Source organism: Monopterus albus, unplaced genomic scaffold (genome assembly GCF_001952655.1).
Source record: "Monopterus albus unplaced genomic scaffold, M_albus_1.0 scaffold3.1, whole genome shotgun sequence".
Lineage (NCBI taxonomy): Eukaryota > Metazoa > Chordata > Actinopteri > Synbranchiformes > Synbranchidae > Monopterus > Monopterus albus.
Window position 1 is genome coordinate 3,084,272 of NW_018127883.1, and position 10,940 is coordinate 3,095,211.

General features: G+C 42.6%; 1 protein-coding gene across 1 annotated transcript in view; it reads left to right on the plus strand.

Moving 5' to 3' along the window:
- The first annotated feature begins 224 nt into the window (after positions 1 to 224).
- LOC109960415 (atlastin-2-like) overlaps positions 225 to 10,940 on the plus strand; it is a 15,224-nt gene continuing 4,508 nt past the window's right edge. Inside the window, exons 1-12 of the mRNA XM_020600509.1 lie at positions 225 to 379; positions 4,209 to 4,372; positions 5,957 to 6,166; positions 8,541 to 8,675; positions 8,861 to 8,965; positions 9,060 to 9,110; positions 9,200 to 9,256; positions 9,519 to 9,611; positions 9,852 to 9,990; positions 10,084 to 10,211; positions 10,759 to 10,815; positions 10,902 to 10,940. The exon at positions 10,902 to 10,940 is cut by the window's right edge and continues 4 nt beyond it. Of these exons, the coding sequence (XP_020456165.1) occupies positions 307 to 379; positions 4,209 to 4,372; positions 5,957 to 6,166; positions 8,541 to 8,675; positions 8,861 to 8,965; positions 9,060 to 9,110; positions 9,200 to 9,256; positions 9,519 to 9,611; positions 9,852 to 9,990; positions 10,084 to 10,211; positions 10,759 to 10,815; positions 10,902 to 10,940 (1,251 nt within the window). The 5' untranslated portion in view covers positions 225 to 306. The remainder of the gene's footprint in view (positions 380 to 4,208; positions 4,373 to 5,956; positions 6,167 to 8,540; positions 8,676 to 8,860; positions 8,966 to 9,059; positions 9,111 to 9,199; positions 9,257 to 9,518; positions 9,612 to 9,851; positions 9,991 to 10,083; positions 10,212 to 10,758; positions 10,816 to 10,901) is intronic.

The window sequence follows — 10,940 nt, forward strand, 5'->3', positions numbered from 1 at the left end:
TGCATTGAATCTAACTTGTTTAAGAGATGTTGTCATGTGTAACTCATCTCTCTGCCCATTTTCGTATATGCAATGCTAGTATGCTTAACCTCTAGAGTCCCTGCGTCCTCATATGAGGACCGCACAGCTTGGGTTTCCAAAGCTCAGGACTCTAGAGGTTAAAAGAACACGCACGAGTCCTTTGCTGCTCTAATATTACAAATCACTGTATATCTAGCGACTCAACTGCTTCAGTTTCAGTCAGGGAGAAACTCAGCAGACAGCGTCTTCTCTGACGTCAGCCACGTCGGATTTCAATAGTCCAAGATGGCGGAGGTGAGCGGGCTGAGGAGCAGGAATCAGTTCGAGTCCAACTATAAAAGCCGAGTTGCTGACGAAGGTATACCGCTTTTGTTTTTCTAATAGGTGCATGACAGCGAGCTGATAAAGAGTACGAAGCTTACAGAGAGTTAAAATTGAATGTTTTTGTTTCTGGCGCCTTGGTTAGTGCCAAACTAGTTTCTCCGATAGCCAGACGCTCGTGCTTTCAGTTGGAGACCCACGCTGTACTGGCAAATACGGTACCCCTGCTGGAATGTCTCCTGTACTATACAAACAGTGCCAACATAGTCCAGACTGTATGAAACTTAGCTAGAGACACACACACACACACACTTTGTCAGCATGTGTTTTCTCTGTTTAAATATGTTTCCCATCTCTAACTTGAAAAGCTGTTGTCTGAAACGGATTCTGACCCGGATACAAAATTAAACCGCGACACCTGTCTGCTCATTTGTCCGGGCCGCCACTTTCACCTGGGCCACCGAGGACCAGACGTTTCTACCCAATGTCTTGTCTCTAGGCTGCCTATAGTTGGACAGGCACTTGCCTTCAACTGTGTCGTTTCTGAACTTTGAAACAGTCGGCATTATTTACACTGGTTAGATAATGATGTGGACCAGTTTCCCGTCCACATACAGCACAAGCACGTACGATAATCTCCTAATCCCACTAATGACTCTGATTTAAATATCCTATTATTAGTTTGCCAGCAGATTTATACACGTAAATACTAGGTTAATTTTGTCCCATGACTACAGCTACACATTTTGTAGCCTAATTCATTGTTAAAGGATAGGTTCACAATTTACTGGTCTCTCTTGAAGTAGTGGACAATATGTGTCCATATGAAGACTGAAATAAGTTTTACGTTCTGTAGTCATTCCTGCCTTCCTAATGCACTTTTGCTGTAAATGATGGCCCAAAATCCACAGTCCTCAGTCTCACGCTGTAATTGATGTGGGCCCAAAATCCACAGTCCTCAGTCTCAGCTAAATGTAGCCTGCTTGCTTTAAAAGTTTATCTGAGCACAATGTTGCACAATTATGTTGTCAGCTCTTCAGATTCATATTGTGGCGCTTTTCCAAAGTAAGGGTGTAAACAGTGCATTGTGTTTTTTGATTGGTAGGAGGTCTCACCAGGGTGTTTTTAGTTTGGTTCATTTCAGAGGGGTCTGAGTTAATTTGGAGTGTTTACATGTGCACACAAAATACTGACTAATTGCTATGAGTTCGTTTTGAGCTTTGAAAGGGACAGTTAGAAAACACTTTGTCAAGACTGTAAGAAAGTGTTGGTCTGTCTCCAGAGCTCATCACTGAGATACTGTATGATCCCTGTGAGGCTCTTATCATGGTAACCCTTATGTCTACTTTCATGCAGGACAGCTGACAGCAACAACATTCACCAATTGTGGCTGCTCTTAATCTGCACTTTGTCCTCACAAACTCTCGGTTGGTCTGCTTGCTGCAACTGACCCTTTGCCCTCTATGACTCCTGTCTAGGGAGGCCAAACCAGGTTGTCTTTGGGTGCTGGTATAGAGAGACATTGCTATATCTGCATCTTAATAGGCTATAGTGGATTCCTCATTCCATTTCATAAACATGGTCTCTGCTGTCTTGTTGTCTTGACATAAAATAAACAAAAAACAAATTGTCTTTACAGTCCGTAGCCTGGATGTCACAAGGCTCGAAGAGGGTGTTGACACCCTGCTTGAGAACTTCTGACACTGATAATTAGTCTTGCAGCAGTATAGAGGAAACTTTTGCATGGAATTTGCCCGCTGTCCAGTGCTAGTGTTCTCTTTTATGATCCAAATGAAACTGTGAAATGTCATAACCAGCAGGCCCTCAGCAATAATTTTACATAATCTTGCTTGTAGAATATTTGTGAGAAACATGCTGCAATGTATTTTTCTTGTAGAATACAACTTTAATCTCAAAATGTCTTCATCCCTACACTGAATCACTTGGAAAAAGCAAGAGGAGTTCCCTCTGTAAAGTATGAAACCTCCCATGTTTAGACAGCTGGTAAAGTTAAATGGACTGTGTTCTTATCATAGTCCCCCTCAGATATAGTGCAGGAGTCCAGGGAAGGGACATTTGGGGCATAGCACATAATTAAAGATAGACCCCTCTATTAGCACTGGATGGATGCATGACTAAATGCAGCTCTGGGTGTATGTGTGATGCTTTGTGTTTGCGATGTACTGTACAAACTAATCTCATCTCTTAGTAACTTTGTATGTGAGTGTGTAGGCAAGAAAACATCTAGGCCAGTGAACATCCGCTCGGTTCCTCTGGAAGATTAAAAAAGGTAGCTAATTTTAGTCCTGGCCTCATTTTCTTCGAGCTGAGGAGTAGGACATTGCTTTAGCCACTTCATCATGAAGTGTAGTAGTGAGTGCACATATCAGTGAAGCTAGTGTGTTTTCACTGGCTGTTGTGCTATACAGACTCCTCACATTCCCAGCAGAATAGTGTCATTGTGTGGGTCTCCTCTATTCCTCTGTAGCCGCAGACTGTGCCTCCTCATCCTGCTGAGTGCTGCTCGGCTCTTGATGGGAACCTGCATTTCCCCACATGGAGGAAATGTGCAGGGCTAATTTGTGCTGAGCAGATTACTGTAACTGCCCTGTGCTTGCAGCCAACACTAGTCCGGTATTGCTGCTGCCCTTTGGGAATTTGCAGTACATCCAGGTTGATCATTGAAATGTCCCTTTTTACAGTTGTCCTCTTGAGTAAGAATATCACTTAATATCCTCAAAACACCCTCCCAGCTTAAATGGTCTTATGTTTTTACTAGTGAATGTTTTCATTAATGAATAATCTGCCTGTTAATTTTATGAGAGTTATCAACGATTCACCAGGCTTCTAAAATGTGTGGTGAAAAATCATCCCACTGCAGCCTCTGTGCTCATCAAGGATGGCAGGGAAATTGGAAAGGATGGGTCCTGTTGGTTTGCTGAAGCCTAATTTGTACTAGCATATACAGTAGTAGAAACTAATTGCTTAAGAATTTGAGTGAGCAGTGCCTAATACTTGCCCTGCCTGTTCTGTGGACTCTGTTAGGCCAAGGGAGTGTCATCTTAATGCTGCACCACTGGTTTCTTCACTTGGAGCTGAACAAATGAACTCTTTCTGACCCGAAAGCAGAGAACTGGGATAAACTGTGATAATCAGTGTGTAAATAATGTACAGCAGTAGTGACTGGTTGATTAGTCAGTTGCTGAATAATTTTCTGCTGATTATCTTGGTAATCATTTTACAAACAAAAAGCCTGAAACTCTTGTTCCAGGTGCTTTTCTTTATCTTATCTGATAGTAAACTGAGCATCTTTAGGTTTTTGGACTGTGAAAGATTAACCATTAGTTGTAGTTGCGACCTTAAATATAATGCTCCTAAGACGAGCTCATCAGCTTATACTGCGGTTTGCAATGACAGTTTTATAGGTAGCATGCTTTGGATTTAAGGGAAAGATTTTTTTGCAGAAACATCCAGATGACCCAGAAGAGAACGGAAAACACTGTCCTTGTCGCTTCCTTGTCTTGTGTCTTTTTTTTTTTTTTGCTGGCCCTTGGTGATTTTCAGCATGAGGCTATTTCGAGCCTGACCTATATGGGTAGACTAGCATTGATAACAGTATTTAGCCCTGCACAGAATGCTACTAAGATTCCTGTTTATAGTTTGACCCATATAGGCTAGTTAACCTTTTTGAGAGGAATAGTTATAAATGTAAACTGACTTATTAGACAGAAAAATACCTCATAACCCTGTCTCCACATTCTTCTCCTATTCCCCACATTACTCCCATTGTCTCCACACTTAACACACAGCATGATGTTATCTAACCAGTGTACTTTTTCCTCTCTACTTTCTCCTGTCAACTAAAGGCTTTAGTGGTGTGGACGATGTCCCTATTTTTCGGCATAAGAGGCCTCCTTTAGCCAGGCCCGAAGACCTGGAAGATGAATTACTGCCCAGGACCATGCCCTCAAATGTGGGCAAAAATGCCAGCTACACCCCATCACCAGATGAAGACTTTCAGGAAGAAGAGGTAAAGTATTAACTACTCTTCTTCCATATTTCATGTATTGGCCAGGGAAGCTTATTTGTATAGCACATTTTCATACACAGAAGCAATTCAGAGTGTTTTAAATAATGCAAACACTTCATAAGAAAAAATAGCATAAAACATTAAAATGCAAATTAAATAGAAGAAAAATAAACATGTTAAAGAGTGTAAATATAAAAGTATAGGTAGGCTCCAATAGGAACTTATTTGTCTTTAGCAGTACACAGTATTCACTAGTCAGGACTAAGCCTACGTGGAACTTTGTGCTGATGCTGCTTGGTGACTGTTGGAGCATTTTGGGGGAAGGATTCTGGTCAATCCATGTGGCACTTAGGTGTGGAGAATCCCCCAAAAGACCTTCCTAAGAAGAGAGCAGATTTAGACTTTATGCACATCCTGAGGGTTGAGTGGAAGTACTGCTGATGGACATGCAAGATTCTTCCTTCCTTGATCTTTGCAAGGTGGCCTGGTATACCTTTATGGCGGCTGTAGTTGATGCTCCGATCCTGAATGGGAGACAGGGGAGCCCTTGGCCATAAATCAGCAAACCATGTCATGCTCTACAAGCCCCTAAAAAACCCACTGAGGGAGCAGCGAGGAAGGAGGAGGAGCAGCTCAGGCAAAAAAACAGGAAGTCGCAAGCTGGTTCCTCAGTGTGGCAGCCAGGCAGAGCAGGAAAAGAGAGCCGCAAGGCGGTGGCGCTGAAAGCCCCCACAGCCGCGGGAAGCAAGGCAGTGGCTTTGGTCAGTGAAACGAGGGAGACGCCAGTGGAAGCCAGTAGAGGAGAAAGCAGACTGCAGCTCGGTGCCAGTATAGGAGGAGAAGGCCGCAGACAACTTGGTGGCTGTGGAGTTAAGGACAAGTGGCATCATGGTACCAGGAAAGGGAGGAAACTCAGCCAGGTGGACCTGTACCCAAAGAAGATGGAAAGGAGCAGGAGACACGACAGAACAAGAGGAGGCGGCTCGGCGCCCGGGGAAGAAAGAACACAAGAAAACAGAAGAAGGACCAGCTGGGGCTTGGTGTGAGAGGCTGAAAGGTGGCCCACCATGCTGGATGCAGGCCTGCGGCATGGACAAGGCTAGACGGCATCCCAGAGACTGGTGGAGGCTAAGGGTGTGATAATGTACTTAGCTCTTGAGACAAGGTGTTGCACAATACTGGGTTCACGAGAGCGAGACTATACTATTCTTCAATCTTCAATGATGAAATATATGACTGGAGTCTTTTATTGGACTCCCTGCAGAAAATTAAAGTTCCTGTGTTTTTTTTAATCCAAGGCATATATTTTGACAGAAAAATACAAATATTCAACCTTAGTATCCTGTATTTTACATGGCAGTCTTTAAATTCTAGCTGTGTCTTTGCTTTACAGCAGACTCCTGAATGTGTTCTGGTCCCCCCCCCCCAAACACACACACACACACCCACACACACACACACACACACACACACTTTGTTGGCTGATCTCGGCTCTAATTTTCAGTCTGCTCCTCCATGAAACCTGCCTTGAACCTCTCTTGATGGCAGGGAAAGCCCTGATTGATTGCAAATTCATGTTGTTAGGCTGTGGTAGAGGAAGAACCCAGGCCCATCCAGATCGTCCAGGCCAATGAAGATGAGCACAGCTTTGAGCTGGACGTTGCTGCACTGGAGAAGATCCTGCTGCAGGATCACATAAAGGACCTGAATGTGGTGGTTGTATCTGTGGCCGGGGCCTTCCGCAAGGGCAAGTCCTTCCTGCTGGACTTCATGCTGCGCTACATGCACAGTCAGGTAAGATAAACATTTGTGGACATACTAGGTTATGTATTCCTGTGGAGATTCATTTAAAAGACCAAGTTAACACATCTTGTTATAACAAATATTCCTCAAATGATGTTACATATTTTTTTAGAAATGAAATAACCAGGACCAGTCAGAATTGGCACTGACTCCACTGTCAGTTTGAACAGTAGGGCTAGTCTGAAATGAATAGCAGTCAAGTTAATTGGTGCTAGAAGATGTATAATCTGCTGAATATGTTCTTGATTATTTGGTTTATTAAATTTCACAAAATAGTGAAAAATGTCCACCACACTTTCTCAGTCCAAAGTGACACCTTCAGATTTAATTTTACATTTGTAGAAGACTAAGGAAACTAGAAAATATTCACATTAGAGAAGCTGGAACCAGTTAATTATAGCTTTTTTTCTTTAAATCATAACTCGGAACTATTAACTGATTATCAAAATGGTGGCTTGTTAATTTTCTGTCAAGTGGCTATAAATTAGGATAATCCACTAATTGTAGCCGTGTAGTTAAATATTAAACTGTAATTCTGCATCTGCACAGTCAAATCTGGAAAATAACTGGTTCATTCATACTAGTTCTAATTTTTTGTGAAGATAAGTTGATGTAGATGTAACTTTTTTGTTCTGTATTGTTAGTTTGGGTTTTTTTTTTATTAAGGTCAAGGTGGTTTTATACTTGTATTGAAACATGCTTCTACTGTTTTGTCCTCTATTTACATACATAAGGGGGCAGAATAATAGGAACACCTCGCTATATAGTGCATTAAGTATGCTCTCAGTGCTGAACGATATGATTTAACTATCATCTCACACTTCTGAAAATAAATAGTTGCGCTGGTGCAGAGTGCCAGTGAAGACCCTGCTGAAGGTGTGTTTACATGTGCCAAGTAAACATCCAAAAGCTCATCCTTCCTCTGGGAGCTTAATACTATGTAACATATGCAGTCGGTTGAGGTTGTAAGAACAGGTGAACTGCAAGAACAGTCCAGCAGTAGTGGCAGAGAAATAATGACGAGTGCTTCCTGTTCAGGCTCATACTGAGATATTGACTCATCCAGATGAATGAGACATGAGTAGGACAGCTCAGTGTAGCTGTTCTCGGCCTGGTGGGTAGGTGAGTCTTGGAATGTAGTTTAGTTTCATAATGAGAGTTTTAGACTTGGAAGTACTGAATTAGAATAGGTTGGCATAGTTAACTATTGAAATACGGTCTGGATAACACAGAGTGGTACATTACATACCCACAGTTTTCACTCACTCACACACACACACACACACACACACACTCTTGTGCAAGTTCACAGCTGTGCCTGTACAAGTATCAACAGCTATTACCTCAGACCTCCTAGCAACAACTGAACACTCACGGACAGCGAGGGATCACCTTACACTTATTTTCACATGCTCTCTTTACGCACAAGCTGTGTCTCAGTTCAGGGGCTGCATCCTTCAAAGGACGCGGTCTACGAAAGCGTGGCCTATGGAGCCGTAGCATGAGTATGGGCATTCATGCATGTCTCAGCTCATCCGCATTGGTGCATTTGTCCCAAACACTGATGTTATTTGTTCACCGTGTGGTCCTTTACATTCAGTTATATAGTTAGAAATTGTATGAGCAGGTTTGTAGAACCTTCACAGCTGTGTGAATCTCTGTTAAGGGCAGTATTATTTGGACTGCAAGGGTTTGCTATTATCAAATGGCAAAGTATCATCTTGCTGTGTTATATTAGAGGCATTCAGCAGAGACACGCTGTTATATTATGGTCACCAGGAATCAGTGCTCATGCATACTTTGCTTTGCAAATTAGGAATTAGCTTTTGAGGCTTATGTATACATTTCTTGTTTGTAGTCACTGGGTCTCCTTGCTTCTCAGTCAGAAGTACAAACAAGGGCACAGTGTGTTGCTTTAACTGAGGGCTTAACTTTTAACTGAGGTGTTGGATCAAAGACACCAAAATTGATGGTATTTTTTTGTGTGACTATGCAGATACAATTTCACACAGTTTGGGCACTTGGTCACAGACAGATAAAACATGCATTTCTCTAATGAAGGTATTTTAAATACAGTATGGCACTACAGTAACAATACAGTCAATACATTATTTCATCACAAACACAGCTCATCTTTAAAAATTGGTTCCCCAGGTTCAAATCTGAGCCAGCTGCTGATAGACTTTAGTCGACTGACCTTTTTCAGGCCTCCCTCTTTCCACCACCTCTCCACAATTGGTCTTTTCTGCAGCTCACACCTCACCCCTCATCTGTCCTCTCAGTCCATGTGGATCCCCCCTTTGTCTGTCCTAACCACTCCCTCTGTTTCTCGCATCTTACCTCCTCCCATCCCCTCTCTCTGCAGAAGAGCAGGTCATGGATGGGAGGTGATGACGAGCCCCTGACAGGATTTACCTGGAGAGGAGGCTGTGAGAGGGAGACCACAGGAATTCAGATCTGGAGTGATGTGTTTGTGGTCGACAAACCAGATGGCAGCAAGGTAGCTATTAAACAACACCATAAATCCTTCATGAGAAGGTGTTGTACATGCTGTCTAGCTTTAGGCGAACCTACGTAGCAGATGTTTTATTGTTATGGTTACATGTATTTTTAAAGCAAACGCCCTACTTGGCCTACAAGATGAAGTTGTCAGCATATTGCATGCATTGCATCTTGTCCCAACAGGTTGCTGTACTCCTTGTTGACACTCAGGGAGCGTTTGACAGCCAGTCCACCATAAAGGACTGTGCTACTGTGTTCGCCCTCAGCACAATGACCAGCTCTGTACAGGTGACACTTGCTGTGTCTTGGTGGAAACTGTCATTATTTTATCTTTAACATTTTACCAGCATTCTCATCTCATGTTGTGCTTATTTGTTCTCAGGTGTACAATCTCTCCCAGAACATACAGGAGGACGACCTGCAGCATCTGCAGGTTGGTGTCATTCTGTCTTCTCCATCCAGGAGAAAGTAGCGTCAGAGCCTTCAATATTCTAATCATAGTTTCTTTTTTCTCACATGTAGCTCTTCACAGAATATGGGCGGCTGGCAATGGAAGAGATCTACCTGAAACCTTTCCAGGTACTGGCTGCTTCTCCTGACCGTGTGTACAACATTTGTATAGTCTTAAAGAATATCATGTGCCACTGAGCGTGCACCTTGTCCAGTAAATATTCCCATTCCGATTAATATGTGGCTGCACAGCAAGTCTCGTTTTAATTGATAGGATGATTGAACATCAGTAGAATTGAGAAATGTAATATCAATAAGAATGGACCCCTGTTATTATCCCCAAATCTAATATAATATGTCTTCTTGTGTCTGTGCTGTTGCTGCATTTCAGTCCCTGATGTTTCTGATTCGTGATTGGAGTTATCCTTATGAACACCACTACGGCGTGGAAGGAGGCAATGCCTTCCTGGAGAAGAGACTACAGGTAAGAATCATTTTTTAAATTCAATTTGAAAATGCACAATTTTGACCATACAGAGAAATTAATTTCTATCCTGATATTTATGCAGCAGGTTGCACACTCATTGTTCCTGCCAGACACACCACACCTTATTTTAAAAAGCACAAACATAACCGGTGTCTTTGTCTGTTCAGGTGTGTGTACACAGCAGTCCAAGACAAACATGCTTTTGCTGTGAGAATGTATTGCTGTCTGCTTTCACAGGTGAAGCAAAACCAACATGAAGAGTTGCAGAATGTGAGGAAACACATCCACTCCTGCTTCTCCAACATCGGCTGCTTCCTGCTGCCACATCCTGGCCTTGAGGTGGCCACAAACCCGTGCTTTGATGGCAGGCTGAGAGGTGAGAAAACAGGCACGTACACATGTGGTAATAAAGGTAAATATGCTGAAAAGACATGCTCCAGAGAACATTCAGGCTGTGTCTGCGTTTCAGACATCAATGGTGATTTTAAGAGGGAGCTGGCCAAGCTTGTGCCTCTCCTCCTGGCCCCAGAACGACTGGTGGAGAAGGAGATCGGAGGCAACAAAGTCACCTGCAGAGATCTCGTGGAGTACTTCAAGGTCCTGCAGGATTTTAAAGTCCATACTGATATATCACAATGCTACTTCATACAACCTGCTGCCTAATCTGAAATTAATGATTTACAAGAAAGTAACAAAAGCTTTATGTTAAATAAATGGCACATAATTGGTCTTGGCTTTTAGCTACGGTAAACTCCAAACTCCAGTAAACAGTGGTGTCCTCTAAAGAGAGAGAGACACTTAAAAACCTCATTCATAAAGTGAAGACACCATGTGAAACCAGTGTGGTCATCAACAGGGTTCAGTGTTTTCAGCTGGTTACAGTTTGCAAAGCCTAGTTTTAAACTTTGTTCATCACAGAAACGGACGCAGAACAAGTGAGGTAACTCAGGTGTACAAAATAATACTACAGTCAGAGGTTTCACTGTCAGGATTAAATCCTGTTTTTTGTTGTTTTAAAAAAAAAAAAACAGGACACTAGCTTTGAGCACTTGACCACAGCTTGTTAATTTCCTGTTAGCTGCCAGAATATTAACACTCTGTAGGAAACACTGGTGTGATAAGGTGTTTTTTTCCCTTCCTGCAGGCTTATATAAAGATCTATCAAGGTGAGGAACTTCCCCACCCAAAGTCTATGCTGCAGGTTAGTTATTGTCTCAAAACTCAAGTTTTCGGTTTTAATTCTCATCAAAGCTGTCTTGAGTCTCAATGCCTTTTCCTGTTTGCCAGGCAACAGCAGAAGCGAACAACTTGACTGCAGTGGCAGGA